The 24,407-nt window shown below is 43.8% G+C and overlaps 1 protein-coding gene across 10 annotated transcripts in view; it reads right to left on the reverse strand.

Annotated features, from left to right (window-relative positions):
* Window positions 1-405: 405 nt before the first annotated feature.
* stxbp5l (syntaxin binding protein 5-like) overlaps window positions 406-24,407 on the reverse strand; it is a 235,034-nt gene continuing 211,032 nt past the window's right edge. For 5 of the 10 annotated variants that reach the window (XM_036958790.1, XM_036958787.1, XM_036958789.1 and 2 more), the window contains 8 exons: window positions 22,524-22,706; window positions 15,079-15,180; window positions 13,204-13,443; window positions 12,391-12,754; window positions 12,058-12,223; window positions 4,107-4,218; window positions 3,687-3,907; window positions 406-3,570 (listed from right to left, as the gene is read on the reverse strand). In XM_036958790.1, the coding sequence (XP_036814685.1) occupies window positions 3,529-3,570; window positions 3,687-3,907; window positions 4,107-4,218; window positions 12,058-12,223; window positions 12,391-12,754; window positions 13,204-13,443; window positions 15,079-15,180; window positions 22,524-22,706 (1,430 nt within the window). In that variant the 3' untranslated portion in view covers window positions 406-3,528. The remainder of the gene's footprint in view (window positions 3,571-3,686; window positions 3,908-4,106; window positions 4,219-12,057; window positions 12,224-12,390; window positions 12,755-13,203; window positions 13,444-15,078; window positions 15,181-22,523; window positions 22,707-24,407) is intronic. The other 5 variants (XM_036958792.1, XM_036958791.1, XM_036958788.1 and 2 more) reach the window with 2 other exon arrangements.

The raw sequence follows: 24,407 nt of genomic DNA on the forward strand, positions 1-24,407 counted from the left end.
CTAGGTAGTGGGCTCCGGAGTGTCTCGGCGGTCTAGGGCACTGCGTCTCAGTGCAAGATGCGTCCTTGGTTCGAATCCAGGCTTTATCACATCCGGCCGTGATTGCGAGTCGCATAGAGCGGCGCTCATCGTCAGGGTTTGGCCGTAATTGTAATTAAGAATTGGTTCTTAACTGACTTGCCTAGTAAAAAGATATTGTATTTTACTTATATTGACCTAATATTAAAAAACAGTCATATGTATGTATATATATTTCTGTAGTATATTGCCCAACTTTTTTAAAGTTTTGGTGCAATGTTGGTTTACAAAAGTCTTCCATCTACAATTTTAACAATCGTTATGGCTTCATACCATAGCTCTTTACTGTGTAGTTGGGGGAACAAAGCAGTACAGGTTTCTCTGGTGTGTACATCAATCAATGTTTATTTGAATTTTCGATTTGCATCAACATATTTTCAGTTCTTTTTTCAGTAATCTCTATTACACTACTATAATATCAATAAGAACAAAAGGTGGTAGAATCCATTTAAACAAGACAAACTTTGCTGCCATCATTGAGAAAACAACCAGAGAAACGGTTGGCTTGGCCAGGAAACAACAGTGTGGACAAGAGTTCCAGTGACTAGACACAGCCAGAATAACCAGGTACAGTACCATGATTCATTTAACAGACATCTACAGAGAAAGAATATCCTAAGAATATCCTATTTTTCTATGTTTTTGTGTTTTTCTTTACTCCCAGCCAGCGTTGTTGTACAGTTGATATAAAATCAAAATAAACATACAAACAAAACACCCTTTTTCTCAGCCATTGAAGTTAACTGCACCGGTACTAACTCAACACAAACCTCAGAGACGGTATAGTACACATAGGGAAATAGATCTGTTCCCTCTTCATTAGACCACCACAATCAGTTATGGACAATGGCCTTCATATTGGCCTGGAAAGCAGCCAGGCAATCAAATCCAACTCTTTCTAGGGTCTGGGGCTGACTGGCTCCCAGTACAGTAGACTGTCTGTCCTTTAGGAATGTCTCACTAGCCTGAGAAGGAGCAGAGTGAAATGAATAGTGATAATGCAGGTTTTTACCTGTGTGTGTGTGTGTGTGTGTGTGTGTGTGTGTGTGTGTGTGTGTGTGTGTGTGTGTGTGTGTGTGTGTGTGTGTGTGTGTGTGTGTGTGTTTCAGCTGTGTTGTGTAACATATGTTGTGTGAGAGAATGGTTGCCTGTATGGTTATGGTAACCACCTTTCTGTGGTTCAAGGCAGGGTGGATATGTGAGCGTCGGTGAGGGAGAGTGAGTGACTGTTGTGGTCATAACAATCATTTAGACTTTCGTATATCATTTAAAAATACAAACATAACCTTTGAAAACAGAAAAATAAATGATGGTATTGTCATGTCACAATAGATCAGTTACGAGAGGACTTGTCAGTGTTACGTGTACACTTATTGACTTGTACAACATATACAATAACATGTATCATAGAACAATCTTTGTACATAGATGATCATTTAGGAGAGAAGAGGCTACCACCATCCACTAGGGGGTGAGGATAAGGGGGGGTTACATTAAGGTCATCAAGAGCAATTACGAGTAAAACGAAGAATAGAAACACCTTTGCTTCAAACGCATATCAGTCTGGATTCCTTACATGTATCAATATGTGTAACATAGAAGATCCATATACTCTATGTGCCAACGACACCTGACAACCGCAAGACTCATGAGGGTAGGCTATTGTTAGTCTCGCTCTTATTACATTTCTCCATATAGATCAACAACACGGACCGACCGCAGGATATTTTTGATCCGGAATGGTAGTAGTGTTTAAATGGATCTGACTCTACCTCAGCCTTTTAGCTAGGCCTACTCCTGTTCAACAAGACCCCATGGAGACTTCTGAAGCATAGTTTTCTCATCAACGTGCAAAAGAGGACCACTCTGGATACCAAAATGTAAACACGGGACCCACCACCCACAATAACATATAATGACACAATCCTCCAACTGACACCTTCATTCGTGAATTGCTTTGGCAGAAGAAAGAGTACGAGTTTTGTCTTTACATGGGCTTGCGTGAGACACACACTGGCTCAACAAACTCATACATAATATGGGAAAGGCAGCAGAAGATTCCAATGAAGAAGCAACAAACAACAACAAAAACAAAACATAAAAAAATGTGTCACAATTCTGTCAAAAGAACCAGAAACCCAGTTACAGCGACAGACGCCTATCAACGGCCATACTGAAAGGTTGGGCTCAGCTAGCCTACTCTTATCTACAGCGAACACGTCATTACTACCACATAGTATTAGCTCTTTGCTAGTTTACAGTAAGGGGCTTCACCCATCTTGATTTATGGCACGTGAATTATTACATCATGTTATATATGTTCAGATTAGAAATATAAACACACTCAATCCAGACCTCACAGTCTACTATCACCGTGGCACCTCAGCCAACACAACTAATTTCCATGACCGTTCACACATTATTAATCAATATATTCTCTGTGTTCACACATTATTAACCAATATATTATCTGTGTTCACACATTATTAACCAATATATTCTCTGTGTTCACACATTATTAATCAATATATTCTCTGTGTTCACACATTTCTGGCAGGGGGGGTGAAATGTACCTTTTTTTTCCCTGGTAACAGGTCTAGTCAGTAGTAGCAGCCAAGAGAATGAAATTAGTGCCAGTAAAATTGACAATTCAGTTGTTCAGAATGTGTGGATATGTTGAAAGACTAGATTGTGTTTTTGCACTGTGAGTACACCACAGAGATCTTGGATAACGATATAGTTTGAGCTCAGTGTCTAATGGTGGGAATATGAATAGTATCATCATTAGTAGTATTGAGTAAAGAAAGTATTGAAACTGAAATGATGTGTGTTCAGAATGTGTTCAAAAACCAAATGAAAGTAAGAAAAAAAAGGCAAACAGAAAAATGTGGCTTTATAGCTATGCAGGAATACATTTTCGTTTTTATATATCTTTTTTTCCATATTTCAAAAAATATAAAGTTTTTTTCATACTTTCTGTTGTTGGCTTATATTATTAAATAAAAGTTTTATTTTGTTTTATTTCCCTCTGTTAAAGTAGCATGCTGCTTTTTAATATTGCAGTTCTACTTTTTTTTGTAATTATCTGTTTAGTTTCATGCAGTCTTGTTGGATTATTAACTTTAGAGTATCTACACAGCAAGATCTGGGTAACCCACCCACACACACTGATGGACTGTCATCATCTACTTTGGGTTCCCCCTGTCGTACCAACTTACTTCCTGGTCTGTGTCCATCTCACTATAGTCTAGATAAGTGACTGCCCTCTGTCCAAGTCTTGTGACAATGATGTACAGACGGCCTACAGAGAGGCCCGTTAACACAAAGTCCCTCTTGTGTCTCTCTCTATCTCTATCGCTCTCATGTCCGTCGAGTAAAGGTCCATGTCCCAGCATAGTGCCCCCCCCCCCCCACCAGGTGGAGGGGCAGTCACAGCCCGCTGTCCTGCCTTTAAAGCTGATACCATTTCTTGTCCTTATGTTTCAGCATCACCTGTGGAGAACAGATAGAAAAGAGACACAGGGTAAGATACATATCACCTTATAACATACCCCTCTTGCTTTCCCCAAGTTGCTTCATCACACAATCACTGGCTGGGGGGGTCGTACCTGGTGGGCGTGTGTGGAGAAGGTCTCGGCGCTGTTCATCATGAGGGCGGTGCGTTCCTCCAGCTCGCCCAGTCTCTCTCCTCTCTGGTCCAGGGCGATGCGGGCTCGGGCCAGGTCCCCCACGACGCCGCCGGCTGCAGCCTTCATGTTCTCCAATCCCATTGGACCAGGGATGTGCTGGGCCAAACTCCGAGAGGCCTTTCCCGCTGCTGCCTCCCCAACTATAGGGAGATGGAGAGGAGGGAGATGATAGATAGAAAGAAAAAGATAGAAAAATATATTGGAGAGATGGATAGGAGCGAGAGGCAGAGAGAAATGAAAAGATAAAGGGTGGGAAAAGGTTCATATGTGTCAAATTGTCTCTCACATGCTTACTTGGTACACATAAATAACACACGTAAAATATAGAAGGTAACCTACACAGCTCCTCTCTGTCGAAGGTCTGGGCGTTGCCCCCAAAGAAGCCCTTGAGGAATCCTTTGTTCTGGGCCTCTGGTGTTTCTATAGGAGTGAACAGCTCCCCCAGCATGTCCTGAATCAACACACCGCACACATTAATACACACACACTAATTATGACACACAAAAGAATGGCGCCGGAGGGGATGCCCACCATTTTACGAGCTCCTCACCAGTTTTGATATTTTGTGTTTTTTTGCAATGTTCCTAACTTTTTTCCACATAATGTTTCGGCCATTATGACCAAAAATAGCTTATGGATATTAAAACAGCGAATACTAACCTCGATTTGGATGAGGACTTCTATTTCAACGAATCGGAGGCAAAGGATATAATGCTCATCCCAGACCAGGCCCAAATCCCTGTAATTCGGAGGAGGCGGAGACGGCGCTGTTGAGGTCGGGGTGCGAGATATCTAATGAGATCGCGATGGCGAGTGGATGAGTCGCCATTACCCTCCGTTCTATTGGTGAACGTGCAATCACTGGAAAATAAACTGGATGAGCTCCATTCGAGCCTATCCTATCAATGTGATCAGATGAACTGTAATATCCAATGTTTCACCGAGTCGTAGCTGACCAAGGAATATATAAATCTAGCTGTTTTGTCTATACATTGGCAAGACATAACAGCTGTGTCCGGTAAACTGAGGGGAGGGAGTGTGTGTCTCTTTGTCAACAACAGTTGTTACGCCATCTCTAATATTAAGGAAGTCTCAAGGTTCTGCTCATCTGAGTTAGAATACCTCATGATAAGCTGTAGAACACACTATTTACTAAAATAGTTTTAATCTATATTTTTCAAAGATGTCTATTTACCACCACAAACCAATGCTGGCAGTAAGACCACTCTCAACGAGTTGTATAAAGCCATAAGCTCACCTAGATGCAGCGCTCCTAGTGGCCAGGGATTTTAATGCAGGGAAACTGAAATCCATTTTACCTCATTTCTACCAGCATGTCTCCTGTGTAACCATAACCATTAACTCTATATTCCTGATTCCTGCTTACAAGCAAAAACTCAAACAGGAAGTACAAGTCATGAACTCAATACGGAAGTGGTCAGATTAAGCGGACACTAAGTTACAGGACATTTTCGCTAGCACAGATTGGAATATGTTCCAGGATTCATCCGACGACATTGAGGAGTTTACCACATCAGTCACCGGCTTAATTAATAAGTGCATCAGTGACCGTAGGTACATATCCCAACCAGAAGCATTGGATTACAGGTAACATCCTCACTGAGGGAATGGCTAGAGCTGCCGCTTTCAAGGAGTGGGATACAAATCTGTCCGCTTATAAGAAAACCCGCTACACCTTCCAATGAACCATCAAACAGGCAAAGCATCAATACAAGTCTAAGATCGAATCCTATTACACCAGCTCTGACGCTCGTCCGATGTGGCAGGGCTTGCAAACTATTACGGATTACAAAGGCAACCCAGCCATGTGGGTGAATGACTGATCGTGTATGGAGGAATTCTCACTGTCACTGTTCCTCAACTTGGCAGTAAGCACAGAATATTGCTACGGGAACAACTGAGGTATCTCAGTTTCAAGGTCTCAACTTGGAGAGAGAGAAAGCCTTTTGTGAGGTATTGGTCAGTCAAGCCAACGGTAATGATTAATTATGCTAAATCATGCAAATATAACTTTTTCCTTTAACGAGTCTGACGAGAAGGATATCCTGCTTTCACTGGAACAGGCCCAGATCCATGCCTTTTGCATGAAGAAAAGACACCGGAAAAGGGGAAGCGGATCAGGGATTCTTCTGAGAATTCGGAGGCGAGCAAACTCCCAATGCCTTCTATTCTTCTTGCTAACGTGCAATTGTTGGAAAATAAAATTGATGACCTACCATTAAGATTATCCTACCAACGGGACATTAAAAACTGTAACATCTTATGTTTCACCGAGACGTGGCTGAACGAAGAAACAAACAATATAGAGCTGCCGGGATTTTCCATGCACCGGCAGAACAGAGACACTACCTCTGGTAAGATGGGTGGGGGTGTGTGTCTTTTTGTCAATAACAGCTGGTGCACGATGTTTAACATTAAAAAGTCTCAAGGTATTGCTCGCCTGAGGTAGAGTACCTTATGAAAAGCTGTCGACCACACGATCTACCAAGAGAGTTCTCATCTGTATTATTCGTAGCCGTATATTTACCACCACAAAGCGAAACTGGCACGAAGACCCTCTCAACCAACTCTATAAGGCCATAAGCAAAGAATAAAATACTCACCCAGAAGCGGCGCTCCTAGTGGCGGGGGAATTTAATGCAGGCAAACTTAATTCAGTTTTACCAAATTTTTACCAGCATGTCATATGTGCAACCAGGGACATAAAATCCTATACCACCTTTACTTCACACACAGAGATACATACAAAGCTCTCCCCTGCCCTCCATTTGGCAAATCTGACCATAATTCTATCCTCCTGATTCCTGCTTACAAGCAACAATTAAAGCAGGAAGTACCAGTGACTCGCTCAGTGCGGAAGTAGTCAGATGACGCGGATGCTACACTACAGGACTGTTTTGCTAGCACAGATGTTCCGGGATTCATCCAATGGCATTGAGGAATACACCACCTCAGTCATCGGCTTCATCAATAAGTGCATTGGTGACGTACGTACAGTCACTGTGGGGACGACATATCCCAAACAGAAGCCATGGATTACAGGCTAAAGGCTAGAGCTGCCGCTTTCAAGGAGCGTGAGACTAATCTGACTCTTATAAGAAATCCCGCTATGCCCTCAGATGAACCATCAAGCAAATCATCAATACAAGATTAAGATTGGATCCTACTACACCGCCTCTGACGCTCGTCGGATATGGCAGGGCTTGAAAACTATTACGGACTACAAAGTGAAACCCAGACGCGAGCTGCCCAGTCACTCGAGCCTACCAGATGAGCTAAATGCCTTTTATGCTCGCTTCGATGCAAGCAACACTGAAGCATGCACAAGAGTACCAGCTCTTCTGGATGACTGTGTGATAATGCTCTCGGTAGCCGATGTGAAGAAAACCTTTAAACAGGTCAACATTCACAAAGTTGCTGGGCCAGACGTGTACCAGGACGTGTAAACAAAGCATGCAAGGACCAACTGGCAAGTGTCTTCACTGACATTTTCAACCTCTCCCTGACCGAGTCTGTAACACCTACATGTTTCAAGCAGACCACCATAGTCCCTGTGCCTAAGGAAGTGAAGGTAACCTGCCTAAATGATTACCGCCCCTTGGCACTCATGTCAGTAGCTTTGAAAGGCTGGTCATGGCTCACATCAACAGCATCCTCCCGGACACCCTAGACCCGATCCAATTCGCATACCGCCCCAACAGATCCACAGATGACGCAATCTCAATCGCACTCCACACTGCCCTTTCTCACCTGGACAAAAGCAACACCTATGTGAGAATGCTGTTCATTGACTTTGGCAACAATGCAAAACGTTATGTTTGGCGTAAAAGCAACACAGCTCATCACCCTGAACACACCATCCCCACTGTCAAACATGGTGGTGGCAGCATCATGGTTTGGGCCTGCTTTTCTTCAGCAGGGACAGGGAAGATGGTTAAAATTGATGGGAAGATGGATGGAGCCAAATACAGGACCATTCTGGAAGAAAACCTGATGGAGTCTGCAAAAGACCTGCGACTGGGACGGAGATTTGTCTTCCAACAAGACAATGATCCAAAACATAAAGCAAAATCTACAATGGAATGGTTCAAAAATCAACATATCCAGGTGTTAGAATGGCCAAGTCAAAGTCCAGACCTGAATCCAATCGAGAATCTGTGGAAAGAACTGAAAACTGCTGTTCACAAATGCTCTCCATCCAACCTCACTGAGCTCGAGCTGTTTTGCAAGGAGGAATGGGAAAAAATGTCAGTCTCTCGATGTGCAAAACTGATAGAGACATACCCCAAGCGACTTACAGCTGTAATCGCAGCAAAAGGTGGCGCTACAAAGTATTAACTTAATGGGGCTGAATAATTTTGCACGCCCAATTTTTCAGTTTTTGATTTGTTAAAAAAGTTTGAAATATCCAATAAATGTCGTTCCACTTCATGATTGTGTCCCACTTGTTGATTCTTCACAAAAAAATACAGTTTTATATCTTTATGCTTGAAGCCTGAAATGTGGCAAAAGGTCGCAAAGTTCAAGGGGGCCGAATACTTTCGCAAGGCACTGTACATATTATCTCAATCAAACTACCTCGAACCAGAGGTCGACCGATTAATCGGAATGGCTGATTAATTAGCGCCGATTTCAAGTTTTAATAACAATCGTAAATCTGTATTTTTGGACACCGATTAAAAAATAAATACAAAAATGTACACCTTTATTTTAACTTGGCAAGTTAAGAACACATTCTTATTTTCAATGACGGCCTAGGAACGGTGGGTTAAACTGCCTTGTTCAGGGGCAGATTTTTACCTTGTCAGCTCCGGGATTCAATCTTGCAACCTTACAGTTCACTAGTCCAACACTCTAACCACCTGCCTCTCATTGCACTCCACGAGGAGCCTGCCTGTTACTCGAATGCAGTAAGAAGCCAAGGTAAGTTGCTAGCTAGCATTAAACTTATCTTATAAAAACAATCAATCAGTCATAATCACTAGTTAACTACACATGGTTGATGATAGTACTAGTTTATCTAGCGTGTCCTGCGTTGCATATGATCGATGCAGTGCGCATTCGCGAAAATGGACTGTCGTTCCTCCAACGTGTACCTAACCATAAACATCAATGCCTTTCTTAAAATCAATACAAACGTATATATTTTTAAATCGGCATATTTTGTTAATATTGCCTGCTAACATGAATTTATTTAAACTAGGTTAATTGTGTCACTTCTCTTGCAACAGAGTCAGGGTATATGCAGCAGTTTGGGCCGCCTGGCTCATTGCGAACTGTGTGAAGACAGTTTATTTCTTCCTAACAAAGACAGCCAACTTCGCCAAACGGGGGATGATTTAACAAAAACGCATTTGCGAAAAAAGCTTGATCGTTGCACGACGGTACCTAACCATAAACACCAATGCCTTTCTTGAAATAAATACACAGAAGTATATATTTCTAAACCTGCATATTTAGCTAAAATAAATCCAGGTTAGCAGGCAATATTAACCAGGTGAAATTGTGTCACTTCCCTTGCGTTCATTGCACGCAGAGTCAGGGTATATGCAACAGTTTGGGCCGCCTGGCTCGTTGCGAACTAATTTGCCAGAATTTTACGTAATTATGACATAACATTGAAGGTTGTGCAATGTAACAGCAATATTTAGACTTAGGGATGCCACCCGTTGGATAAAATACGGAACGGTTCTGTATTTCACTGAAATAATAAACGTTTTGTTTTCGAAATGATAGTTTCCGGATTCAACCATATTAATGACCAAAGGCTCGTATTTCTGTGTGTTATTATGTTATAATTAAGTCTCTGATTTGATAGAGCAGTCTGACTGTGCGGTGGTAGGCAGCAGCAGGCTCGTAAGCATTCATGTATACCTTGTACAGAACACCTTGTACAGTATATAGCCTGTACTGTATATAGTCTCGTTATTGTTATTGTGTTACTATTTTATTTTTTATCTATTTGTTAATTTGCTTACTTTAAGTGCATAGTTTTTATTTTATTTTGAACCCCTTTTTTATTCTCCCCAATTTTGTGGTATCCAATTGGTAGTAGTTACAGTCTTGTCTCATCCTTGCAACGGTACAGACTCGGGAGAGGCGAAGGTCGAGAGCCATGCCTCCTCCGAAACACAACCCAACCAAGCCACACTGCTTCTTGACACAATGCACATCCAACCCGGAGACCAGCCGCACCAATGTGTTGGAGGAAACACTGTACACCTGGCGACCTGGTCAGCGTGCGTTGCGCCACAGGAGTCGCTAGTGCGCGATGAGACAAGGATATCCCTGCCGGCTAAACCCGAGCCAATTGTGCATCGCCCCATGGGCCTCCCAGTCGCGGCCGGCTGGGACAGAGCCTGGGCTCAAACCCAGAATCTCTGGTGGCACAGCTAGCACTGCGATGCAGTGTCTTAGACTACTGCGCCACCCGGGAGGCCACTTAAGTGCATTGTTGGTAAAGGGCTCGTAAGTAAGCGTTTCAGCATTCGGCATATGACAAATCAAATTTGATTTGATTTGACACACATTAATACACACACACACACACACACACACAACACAGATTAATACACACACATTAATACCTGCACACACAAGTACACACACACATACACATTAATACACACACACACACATTAATACACATTTCTAACCAACATAAACACACAGTAACACAGTCATAACACAGTCCTAACTAACCAACATAAACACACAGTGACAGTCATATCGAACCAGAGGCACACAACAGCAGATTACGCACAATGGGATTTGTGGATATTTAGGGATTGCAAGTTGGCTAAAAAAAAGCACGCAGTTGATGAACCAGGTTTGAAATATTGTAGGTGAAGTCATCACTTGTCTGCCGATTTCAAAAAGGACGCTTGCTGAGAAGCATATCAGTGTTGGAGTTTTACTGTGCCAGCAGATGGCAGTAGGATTATGCTGCATGTTCAGTCATGTTGCTGGATGAGAAGGACTGCATGTCTGAAGCTGGAGCTTCACCAATGTCTGCTCTTATTAGTGTGTGTTTGTTGTGATGGCTCTATAGCAACACACACACACAGTGTTGGGAAAGCTACTCTGAAAATATAGTTTTCCCAGCTACCGATTCCTTCACACTGCAATAAATGAAGTTACACTTCCGTTACAAAAATAAAACGGAATATAACTAACGACTGGGTCTTAGATATAGAAATAATAGAACTAACAACAGGGTCTTGACTCTAGATATAGAAATAATAGAACTAATAACTGGGTCTTGTCTCTAGATATAGAACTAACGACTGGGTCTTGTCTCTAGATATAGAAATAATCAAACTGACTTGAGTCTTGTTTCTATATATAAACCTGATAGAACTAACAACTGGGTCTTGTCTCTAGATATAGAACTAACGTCTGGGTCCTGTCTCTAGATATAGAACTAATCTAACAGATGACCGCAAACAAAAGATGAGAAAGTATGAATTAGCTTTTTTTTGTATATATATATATATATATATATATATATATATATCAACAAAGAAATGTTATTTCTACCAGTAAATGTGTGCTTTAATGTTGTTTTATTTTGCCACTGTGGTATAAGTGCGATTCATTAGTGAAAACTCCACTCCACTGCTTCATCCATTTTTCTAAGGTAATGTACAGAATGTCAGCGTTTAGTTTCAAGTGAGAATTGGGCAGGTCTGATGCCGAAAAAGAAACGAAATTCTTGCCAACCATATTTTATTTTATCTTTGCTGAATGTATAGTGTGTAGTTCCAGTAGTTAGCTACAGCGCGACATGACAAAAAAAAAGTCGTTAACTACTGAAAACACTACCTAGATTAGAATGTAGTTCAACTACCACCAAGCTACGGCAAAATATAGTTGAGCTCGTACGCTGCGCACACACACACTCCACCACCACAGCGCAGTGGAGTAGTGGAGCTCAAACCACACATGACAAGCGTGACATTTCACTTCAATGGCCACTGTCATGATTGGGCTTTAGCAAAGGTATCAATTATAGCACCCATATATTTACTGCACCACTGGCTCTGAGAAATCACTCTGTCTAAGCTGCAGGACGCAATGTGCTGTCATACCCACAGAGCAATGAGATTACCAAGGATAGACACACAAACACATGCACAGATACGCCCAGACACACACACACACACACACACACACACACACACACACACACAAACAAACAAACAAACAAACAAGTACAGATAATTCTAAACTTCACAGTACACAAATGCACACACAGATGGGTGCTGACCTGTAGGTTGTCCGTCATCTCCTGGCTGTATGTGAGACGCTGTATCTCTGTAGGAGAGCTCAGATACAGGGCCTGGCCTCCGTTAGTGAAGACAAAGGTCCGGGCGATACGCAAGTCGGTCAGGGGAAGGTAGTTGATATCCATCAGGGGTCTTAGACTGGGCAAACTGGGAGGAGACAACAGCAGAAAAAACACAACGCTGTCAAGGGTGGTAGTAGTAGAAGTCTTCTCATGGGCCTGTAGGAATACGACAGAACAACAGTTCTTTTCGATCCATCAAGGGAACACGACCAAGACAGCTTTTGACAGGCATGAGAAAGACCGACCGTATACCTTAGGGTCATGATGTGTCCATTGGCGCAGAAGCAGGCCAGGCAGACGCTGTTGCAGACGGAGACAACGTCAGCCCGCAGGAGGAAGGAGGACTCTGTGATGTTGTGGGTGAACAGGACAGCCTGGGTGGGCATGAGGATGACCTTGGCCTGCTTCTCAGAGCACACAACGGCCAGGTGACCGTCACCGCACGCCTCCTGGGATGATGACGGGGAGAAGTTGATCAGCTTGCGCCTGCGGGGCCGGTCTGGGTCCTCGGGACCGTTGGGGTCCCGCCACACCTCGTAGGGACTCTGAATGAGAGCGCCCCCACAGTCCAGGAAGGCAAATCGCAACACAGAGCCTTTTAGCATCAGGACGGTACCTGGGTGTGCCATGGAAAGAGGCAGATAAGGAAAGATAGCACTTTCGGTAACGTGACATCCGAGATATTTTCTATATTCACCAAACATTCAATTCTTTCTGATCTTGCTATCTAATATTGACTAATATCAGTCATTGAAATGGAATGAGAGAGTAGGAGGGCAGCAAAGAATGCCTACCTGCAAATCCCATTATCACACCCACGTTAGCATATCGATAATCTCTTCTCAATTGTTGCTTAGGTGGGCTTGAAGAGTAAGCCCCTCCCCCACCACCATGCCCTCTGTTGAACCTGCACCCCTACACCCTACCCTGTGAGTCAGTGAGTGATTCCTCCATTACAATCCTGTCTAATGTCAATGACATCAAAATAACGAAGGCTAAGGCAGGCCACATTCGGGATCTCCTTCCCCCAGACCATCTATCATTCCCTCAGGCAGACAGGCTCACCACTGGGCCCCATGGTGATGGGCTCCTCCATCCTCTCCTCCTCTTCTGTGGGGATGGATATGGGCAGGAGCAGGACCACGCCCAGGCTGGTGCCCACCCACAGGCAGGCGGTAGGCAGAGCATCGCCCTTACGGCCGTAGGACTCTCCGAACTGCAGCGTGGTCACTGACTCCTTGGTGTCGCGATCAATGCTGGACACACTGGAGCTCCGCGAGCGACTGAATGAGTTCTCTCTACTTTCTGCTTTACAACAAATTCCGGGGAAGGACACAGACACAATGAGCCAGAGGGGGGGAGAGGGAGGGAAAGAGAGAGAGAGAGAGAGGGAAGGAAGGAAGGAAGTAAGGAAGGAGAGAAAGAGAGAGAGAGAGAGGAACAGAAGGAAGGAAGGAAGGAAGGAAGGAAGGAAGGAAGGAAGGAAGGAAGGAAGGAAGGAAGGAAGGAAGGAAGGAAGGAAAAAAGGAAGGAAAAAAGGAAGGAAAAAAGGAAGGAAAAAAGGAAGGAAAAAAGGAAGGAAAAAAGGAAGGAAAAAAGGAAAAAAGGAAGGAAGGAAAACAGTAGACAGAGTGGAGAGAAGAAGAGAGAGAGAGAACAGGAATAGGACAATGGAGTATGCAGACAGACAGAAAACAGAGGGTGATATACAGAAAGAGAAACAAGGCAATAAGACCAGGAAGAGAGAGATGTGGAACATAGAGAAGGGAGAAAACAGCTGCTTAAAAGGGGGGAGAGACAACGAGCAGCCAAGTGAGAGCACACACACACGTGCAACACACAAATACACACACACACACACACACACACACACACACACACACAGAGACAGACACACACACACACCACAAACCAACATGAAGTCACAGCTGTAGTGCTTAGTTACAGTTGGATCCATCTATGACTCATTTGATTATGGCCCAATGAAAGCAAACACACAGTACGAAACCATTTCTGTCCTTTTGAATTTTCCCATTATTATGTTCTCTCACTCACTGCAGGTTCAAGAAATACCCTGATGTGCATACATACACACACAAAACACAGGTACTCATACTGTACACACACACACATACACATACACACACACACAAAATAGGTGGACGCACACACACACACATCACATCAAAACACACAGATTTTGTTGACCCCTTGCCTTGCTAGGCATTCGGATCCTCCATTACATATTTATAGATTTAGCCTCCTGCCTCCACCATAAAAGTATTTCTGTATTGCCCAAGAATGATTCATGCACTTCTCAATTATTTACAACCTGACTATGTGCTGCCTGGGCTTGTTCTACAAACACCGTAGACTTTATAACTTAACAGCGGCTGGGGATTTCTGCATTGCCCAAGGTTCACTCTTAATATTTTCATTCAAAAAGCAAATGGAACAAATTGGAAAGGGCTCTAGCTAAACACTGCTTTCTCTCTGCCCTACTCTGTCTTTACTAACAGTAGAAAATAAAAAGTGTATCAGAATAAAGAACCAGCACATCATTAATGCACCTCAAGGCATTTCACAGTGTCTTGGATTATCCGGCAAGCAAACAAAACTGAACAAGCAAAAACGCAGCAATAAAGATGTGTGTCCGTGGCATGCAAACATTAGGACAGTGTACACTAAGCACATACAGAACAGCTGTACCTTGGACACAGCACACACTCCTATAAGCCATGGAGAGATAAAGTACACAACCGTGTTCATCCTGTCAACCCCAAGTACAAGAGCAACAAGCGTGTGTCCCTGAACATCTCTAGACAGGACATGGACGGTGACAGAGCAACGTGGGGCCACAGGACGGACGTACTGGCCGACGGAGTTGGGGACAGTGGGCCGCACGTGGCGGTGCACTGCGTCCCCCCCCCCCCCCCTTACCTCTCTCGCTCCAGTTGTAGGAGGTGGTGTGGTGCTCGTCGTGGGAGTACATACTGACTCCATGCAACTGCTGAAGCATTGCCCTCCTGGACGCATGGCCACCTATTCCCCCACATCACAACCCCCATCCAAACCCCCAACACCAACAAAGCCAGCCAGAAAACCAGCCGACAGAAGGACAGACGGGACAGACGGCAATACCAGAGATAGACAGAGGGGGAGAGAGAGAGAAAACAACTCAGCTGGGATGAGCATGGTTAGGACAAAAGAAAAAGGGAGAAACAGAGACGTTTTATCCCTCCAGCAGAAAGAAACTGCCTAACCCTCCTCCTCCTGCCAAACTCCTCGCACCATACATGACAAGTGAAACCTGTTTCTGTGACTAATCAATAGGGATATGAAGAGAAATAACATCCCTCCAGGCTGCAGTACAGCCGAGCCCTGTTTAGGGCGACGCTACACTACGCTACAACGCTGCCGGCTAGCATTGAGGCTAGAGAATATAATGGCTTTTGTTGTCGGGCCTGTGTCCAGAGTGGCAGCTCATTTTCTGCCGTGTGTGTCCAGGTTATGTTTGTGCATGACAGAGTCTTCAAGGTGGTAGCTAATGAAAGTCACGCACAGTGGCACTCGGACAGGACACGGGGACCCCCAAGGGGGCCAAGCAGGGATTCAGTAGGAAGAGGGAGGGGAGGACGAGGAGAGAAGAAGAGGAGGAAGGAGGGGAGGAAAGTAAAGAGGAAGGTAAGGAGGGAGGGCAATGCTTCAGCGACTCAAGACACACATAGACAGTATAGTGGAGAGACGAGGACAGACAGACGCCCTGGAGCTACATCTGACACCTCGGTCAATAACTTCATCACTACTAGAATGAAACCCATAGGCTTCAGCAAGTTAATACCCCACGTACCACCCAGGGAGTGAATGACCAAAAGCGCCCACTTTGGCCTCATGGGAGGAATGACGAAAATCTGGTGTTCCTATGTCAAACAGTTATGTTATATTTCAGTCTTCTGTGGTGTGTTAAATTAAATTAAATGCATTTCAACTCTATATCTGACATGGTACAGGTGTCTTATTTCTTTTAAGCCCATAACCATGTGTATGAGGTGTATACTTTTGTTTAAAGTAGATTTGTTTAAGACTACCAAGAAACACTCTGTGTGACCCTGATTTAGCCCACTGCAGTAAAAGGTTGCAGCGATCGATGTCTTTGTCCAGTCACAGTCATTGTGTGCTCCTAACAATGTCAAAGCTGTAACTATGTTCACAGGCCATAATTGCCTCATGTTGCATAGCTTTAATATTTCATTCTCTGTCAGACAGGGAGGCGTGTTGTTTACGTTGTGCCTGTCCCCTTTCTCTGGTGTGTGTGTCGTCTGGTGTATGAGTGTGTGTGTGGCGGGTCGCCTGGTGTGTGTGTGGCGTGTCGCCTGGTGTGTGTGTGGCGTGTCGCCTGGTGTGTGTGTGGCGTGTCGCCTGGTGTGTGGGCCTCATTACAGGAACTCAGCCCTTCACACCGCTCATTGACCTTTCATTATTCCAGTGACCCTGCTGTTTCATCGCTGTGGTAACCCAGCCAGCGCCAGCGACAAACTGAATGGGTAAGGGGGTCGCACTGCCTGATGGGAGCACCAGCATAACACACGCCATTGACTGGGTATGTCCTAAATGGCACCCTATTCCCTACGTAGTGCACTATTTTTGACCAGAGCCCTATGGGTCCTGTTTAAAAGTAGCGCACTAACAGGTGCCATTTAGGACACAGCTATAGTCTCCATGGTGAGAGGAAAATATATTTAAACATAGTTAGTGAACCGCCCAGGGTATATATAGCACTAAAAATACTTTAACACCGCCTGGTCTCCCATGTGCTTTGACCTTTTGAGGAAACCACTTTAAGATCCACCTGTTGAGCTGTTGGCTAGTTTTGATACGGTTACACAGTTTGAGTTCAAATGAGGTGATCTGTCCTTTTACAAATTATTTTCATTTTTCCGGTGTGTCACCGTAACCTCTCACCCACCTCACCGTGTGAAAAGCTTTGAGAGAATAAGTATTAGGCCTATTTGCGCAGTCAATGACTCCTCGTCGTTATCTAGGTGATTCCCAATTTCGCACTCTGGCGACTTCAACGCATCGACGACGCTGATCTAGGTTAACTAAAGGCTTTCACACATCCTGCCGTCATTTAATTCCATTACGAACAGAAGTCAAGGTTCTGAGTTACAGCGAAATTGAACAAACTACATTTTGGCACTAATATTCTGTTCTAAAGGGTTTTTATTACTATTCTAACCCAGGAGCTCTGGGAATACATGTAAACTAGGCATTTATAGCATGTCAGTATCAATCTGATCAGTAACAAAGGCGACTGTGGCCTTCATTAAAACATGGCGCATATGCTAATGTGGAACACAGCAGACTGCAGCCTTCCTCCCAGCTCCATGGGTTCTGCCTTAATGGAGGATTTGTTCAGGAAATGGAAATACAAATCACACAGTTTTTTTGTGAAAGGGTGCATGCCGGTGTGTGTGTTTCGAAAGCTCCAGGAATAGAGATTCTTATGTTGCCATTAGCATGGATAAATTTGTTGTTTTCTTTCTCTCCCTGTCCACTTCTATCCCTGACAATCACCCACTGTCTTTGCAATTTGGGAGCAGCTGCTACTTTTGACAAGTTAAAATGTTTTGTTCTCTGGACAGCCTCGGCTAATCAAACACAACTCAGCGTGAGGACTGAACACCCTGCGGTGGCCCGTGGCTGGTCCAGGGTCCAGGGTCCTCTTGGAACACAACTAGCTCAGTCTGCCTTCCGTCCCTCCCTACCTGCCTGACCATCTGTCTGATCTGACGCTCCAGCTGGGTGATAGAGCCCTCTGACGCCGGCGCAGGTCGGCTAACTGTGACGTTTTGGAAGAAGTCCCCATCCTCTCTGTACCGCTGAGAGATTAGCTGGAAGGACCGCTGGTGTCTGTCTGCTAATCCGTCCGGATCGGGATGAACCAGCCAGGCCACGGTAGTGCTAGTGTGACCTGGATAGGAAGAGCTTTGGCCAGGCTTACAGTACTCAGAGAACCCCTCGGTCTGTGCACTGACAGGACAGCACACAACAGCAGATCAATAACAGGTCAAACGTTTGGCATCCTGAGAATGACTCAGAAAGGTCAGAGAGTGGATTACGCTAACTCTCTGATAGAGAAGGACAAGGATTGTGTAACACATCTATAAGTAATGTTTGACATTCTGAGGAGCAACAGTATACATACATTAACCTTTAGATGTTGACATAACCACTCATAATAATGTATAGTTTTAGTATGCAGCTCTTGAAATAATATCTGGATATTCCGATCCATAGTGGTAATCTGGATGTTCAGATCCATAGTGGTAATCTGGATGTTCAGATCCATAGTGGTAATCTGGATGTTCAGATCCATAGTGGTAATCTGGATGTTCAGATCCATAGTGGTAATCTAGATGTTCAGATCCATAGTGGTAATCTGGATGTTCAGATCCATAGTGGTAATCTAGATGTTCAGATCCATAGTGGTAATCTGGATGTTCAGATCCATAGTGGTAATCTGGATGTTCAGATCCATAGTGGTAATCTGGATGTTCAGATCCATAGTGGTAATCTGGATGTTCAGATCCATAGTGGTAATCTGGATGTTCAGATCCATAGTGGTAATCTGGATGTTCAGATCCATAGTGGTAATCTGGATGTTCAGATCCATAGTGGTAATCTGGATGTTCAGATCCATAGTGGTAATCTGGATGTTCAGATCCATAGTGGTAATCTGGATGTTCAGATCCATAGTGGTAATCTGGATGTTCAGATCCATAGTGGTAATCTGGATGTTCAGATCCATAGTGGTAATCTGGATGTTCAGATCCATAGTGGTAATCTGGATGTTCAGATCCATAGTGGTAATCTGGATGTTCAGATCCATAGTGGTAATCTGGATGTTCAGATCCATAGTGGTAATCTAGATGTTCAGATCCATAGTGGTAATCTGGATGTTCAGATCCATAGTGGTAATCTGGATGTTCAGATCCATAGTGGTAATCTAGATGTTCAGATCCATAGTGGTAATCTGGATGTTCAGATCCATAGTGGTAATCTAGATGTTCAGATCCATAGTGGTAATCTAGATGTTCAGATCCATAGTGGTAATCTAGATGTTCAGATCCATAGTGGTAATCTAGATGTTCAGATCCATAGTGGTAATCTAGATGTTCAGATCCATAGTGGTAATCTGGATGTTCAGATCCATAGTGGTAATCTAGATGTTCAGATCCATAGTGGTAATCTAGATGTTCAGATCCATAGTGGTAATCTAGATGTTCAGATCCATAGTGGTAATCTAGATGTTCAGATCCATAGTGGTAATCTAGATGTTAAGCTCCATAGTGGTAATCTGGATGTTCAGATCCATAGTGGTAATCTAGATGTTCAGATCCATAGTGGTAATCTGGATGTTCAGATCCATAGTGGTAATCTGGATGTTCAGATCCATAGTGGTAATCTAGATGTTCAGATCCATAGTGGTAATCTAGATGTTAAGCTCCATAGTGGTAATCTGGATGTTCAGATCCATAGTGGTAATCTGGATGTTCAGATCCATAGTGGTAATCTGGATGTTCAGATCCATAGTGGTAATCTGGATGTTCAGATCCATAGTGGTAATCTGGATGTTCAGATCCATAGTGGTAATCTGGATGTTCAGATCCATAGTGGTAATCTGGATGTTCAGATCCATAGTGGTAATCTAGATGTTCAGATCCATAGTGGTAATCTAGATGTTCAGATCCATAGTGGTAATCTGGATGTTCAGATCCATAGTGGTAATCTGGATGTTCAGATCCATAGTGGTAATCTGGATGTTCAGATCCATAGTGGTAATCTAGATGTTCAGATCCATAGTGGTAATCTGGATGTTCAGATCCATAGTGGTAATCTGGATGTTCAGATCCATAGTGGTAATCTGGATGTTCAGATCCATAGTGGTAATCTGGATGTTCAGATCCATAGTGGTAATCTGGATGTTCAGATCCATAGTGGTAATCTGGATGTTCAGATCCATAGTGGTAATCTGGATGTTCAGATCCATAGCGGTAATCTGGATGTTCAGATCCATAGCGGTAATCTGGATGTTCAGATCCATAGCGGTAATCTGGATGTTCAGATCCATAGCGGTAATCTGGATGTTCAGATCCATAGTGGTAATCTGGATGTTCAGATCCATAGTGGTAATCTAGATGTTCAGATCCATAGTGGTAATCTAGATGTTCAGATCCATAGTGGAAAGGTAGTGCATAAAATCTGCACAGCACTTTTAACAATATTACCTGAGTTTAGCTGCCGCTGTGACTATACAATCTAGTAAATGTCCCTCTATCCTCGGTAAGGAGGAGGACTGTGTTCATAAACCATGTAACGTTACATTAGACGACTTGTCTCTGTGTTTAAGAGCCTATTATCGCCTCTGTAAATGCATATTGAACTTGCATTTAGTTAAGGTGCACACAGCCCCACCTCCTGAATATACCCAGTAGAACATTTCCTTTGTGGATGTTACATTCTACTCAGGATTAACAGGCCTGGGCAGCTGATCTCAACACTCAACACATTTCACCGTCATTTTGTCCATTTTGAGAAAAGGACCGCATCCCGACAGACTGGTTCTATTAATGGGCCAGGAGCTGAGTGACAGTAAGCTGCTATAAGACAAGGGCTGCGTCCCAAATGGCAACCTATTCCCCATATAGTGCACTACTTTTGACCAGAGGCCTATGGGCCTGAGTCAAAAGCAGCGCACTATGTAGGGAATAGGATGCTAGTTGAGACAACCAGGGGAGCGAGGTCATGTAGCTGGCTGAGAAAGGGGACGCCTAGTCAGTTGTTCAACTGAATGTATTCCACTGAAATGTATGTGTCTTCCGCATTTAACACAACCCCTCTGAATCAGAGAGGTGCGGAGCGCTGCCTCAATCCACATCCACGTCTTTGGTGACCGGGGAACAGTGGGCTAACTGCCTTGCTCAGGGGCAGAACGACATATTTTTACCTTGTCAACTCGGGGATTCGATCCAGCAAACTTCCAAACTGGCCCAACCCTCCTCCCCACCAGGCTATAGAGACGTAAGTGTGGACAACAATGAATGGATGTCCGTCGTTGGATGTTGTCTCGAGCTGTCCCTACAGCGTTCTGACTGTGACTAAAGAAGGCTGACTGACAGGGGGGTATGATTGCACGTAATGTCATGTTGATACCCATCCTGACAGCAGCCGTTTTCTCTCACAGCGTTTCGCAGGGGAGAGGTAAACGTTTTGGCTCAACAAGGAACAGAGTGAAAGTAGATGTGAGTAACCGCTTGACAGTGTCAGATGAGAGGATTTCCTCTGTTTGATGTTATTTGTGGCAGGACGCCTCAAGATACATTCGAGCACAACAATGAAACATACCTACGCTCTGTAACACGAGACAAACATATGACGATAACCTTCCTATTGAGGTAGTAACCAGAGATCACAAATGCAATGGTTGAGAAAACACTGGACAAACGACCAGCAGGATTCAGATACATTCAGCCAAGTAGCAAGCACCTAGAGGGAGTTAGACAGGTATATATATATATATATATATATATATATATATATATATATATATATATATATACACACACACACAAACACACACACACACACACACACACACACACACACACACACACACACGTACAGTATGGAATGGAAACACCTACTGGCGCCACACATACAGCACATAGATACACACACACAAACACCCACCCTGTCACCATTGATACACTAACACAGGGACTGTATGGGTGGTACAAAGTGAGGGTGTGGGCTTTAGTGTTGTGGTGTAGTCACATTGTGGTGGTGTAGTGGAAAGTGAAGGGCTGTGAATGACAAGTGAGGTCACAGCGGAAGGGCCGCTGGAGTATGTGCGAGCAAATGTGTGTGAAAATCCCCAACAATTTGTCTTCAGCAAAACCTTTTTGTGAACTTTGACTTTATAGCTGTTCTCTTACAATTTTACATGTGACACAACATGTTTTGAAGTGGTCAACTGTAATCATCTACCCTATCAATATAACACTCATCACAGAAAATGCTGAAGAGAAAAGTCCCACAGTATCCACCCTGCTATATGGTGACTAACCAGGAGGGACATAATACTGTAACATTCAATGTCAGTTATACTTCAGTAATACAGCATTCACCATTTTTTCTTCAGGATAGAAAAGTCAGAGAAGGCACAATCAAAATGAATGAGAAAACAGCAGATATCCCACCAACCACAACCCAATCAACCAACCTCTCACCCCCTACCTGTTGATGACTGGCAGACATGCACTTAGGATGGGAGGATGAAAAGGTTAGGAAGAGGGTTTAAGGGGAAGGGGACAAGCACACACCTTCTGTGTGGGAGGAAACAGGCAAAGAGATCTCCATGCAAGCGGCGGACTGGGCCTTGCGGAAGGGCGGTCGGCCAGGCCCTCTCCGGGTGAGCCGCGGGCCCTCGGAAACCCCTGTGATGCGAGGCTTCCCCACGGAGCAGGGCTGGGAGGTAGGACTAGTGCAATGTCCATTGACATGATCTGCAACAACGGCAAAGCATTAGCAAACGACTTAAGGAAAACAAAAGCAGAGAGAGAGGGGAAAACGTCTATGGTAAAGAGAAAATGACAGAGGTAATGAGGTTAGAGTTAGAACGAGAGATCTAGTTAGAGAGATAGAGAGATAGGTTGAGGTTAGAGTTAGAACGAGAGATCTAGTTAGAGAGATAGAGAGTTAGAGAGATGAAGAGAGGTAGAGTTACCTGACCACTGTGACTGACCCAAACTTAAGGAAAGCTTTGACTATGTACAGACTCCGTGAGCGTAGCCTTGCTATTGAGAAAGGCCGCCGTAGGCAGACATGGCTGTCAAGAGAAGACAGGCTTTGTGCACACTGCCCACAAAATGAGGTGGAAACTGAGCTGCACTTCCTAACCTCCTGCCCAATGTATGACTATATTAGAAACACATATTTCCCTCAGATTACACAGATCCACAAAGAATTCGAAAACAAACACCAATTTTGATAAACTCCCATATCTACTGAGGGAAATTCCAAAGTGTGCCATCACAGCAGCAAGATTTGTGACCTGTTGCCACAAGAAAAGGGCAACCAGTGAAGAACACACACCATTGTAAATACAACCCATATTTGTGCTTATTTATTTTCCCTTGTGTACTTTAACCATTTGTACATCGTTACAACACTGTATATATTATGACATTTGTAATGTCTTTATTCTTTTGAAACTTCTGTATGTGTAATGTTTACTGTTAATTTTTATTGTTTATTTCACTTTAGGATATTATCTACCTCGCTTGCTTTGGCAATGTTAACACATGTTTCCCATGCCAATACAGCCTCTTGAATTGAATTGAACTTGAGTTAGAGAGAGAGAGAGAGAGAGCGTTAAAGAGAGATAGTTAGATTTAGATGGAGACAGAGAGTTAGAGAGATAATTACAGAGAGATAGAGAGAGAAAGAGAGTGGAAAAGCAGTCAAAATATAGGGAGAAGCTTTTTTACTCAATCCATGCCAAGAAAATAAAAAAGATACAAACAATATTGATTCAAATAAATAAATAGATTCACAGGTGATGGTAAAGTACATTCGGTCGGACCAGGCATTTTACAGGATCAGAATCTTTCATCATCCCTTTGTTTTTGTCCTCAAGTGGCATTGAGAGAGTTTCACACTCAGTACCGAACTTTATTTTACTTTTGAGAGGTGCCAATGAAACTCAGGTAATACATTTTTGACCAGTAAGGTCCTCACCAGACTAGCATCAGGAGCGGTGCAGCACTTCAAACATTTAAGAAATCAGAGACCTTTGGGTGGATTCCAGAGTGTATCAATATTTGAATAGAGTTGGTTGATACTGTAGGTATACAGTGTAGGTCCATGAAACAGCATACTGGACTGTCTGATGCCTCTGAGACAAGGTGGGTACATGTATGGTGCCTGCTCTGAATTGTGTATATTCATATTGATACGCGTGGGTGCCCACACTTGCTTGTGTGTGTGCGCATGCACGTGTGTGTGCGTAGATGCGCATGTGCGCGCGTGTGTGTGTGTGCCTGCTCTCTCCAATGGTATTTTCGAGCCAAAAACTCTATGTTAATGAGACACAATTTATTTTGGAGGGGGGCAGGATTCTATGGGCTTGGCGCCTATTCCGCAGCTCGTCAGCCTGTGGCTTCGTCAGCCAAACAGGGAAAGCTCTGCGCCGCCAAGAGACTAAG

The sequence above is a fragment of the Oncorhynchus mykiss genome, chromosome 22 (assembly GCF_013265735.2).
Source record: "Oncorhynchus mykiss isolate Arlee chromosome 22, USDA_OmykA_1.1, whole genome shotgun sequence".
NCBI classification, from domain to species: domain Eukaryota; kingdom Metazoa; phylum Chordata; class Actinopteri; order Salmoniformes; family Salmonidae; genus Oncorhynchus; species Oncorhynchus mykiss.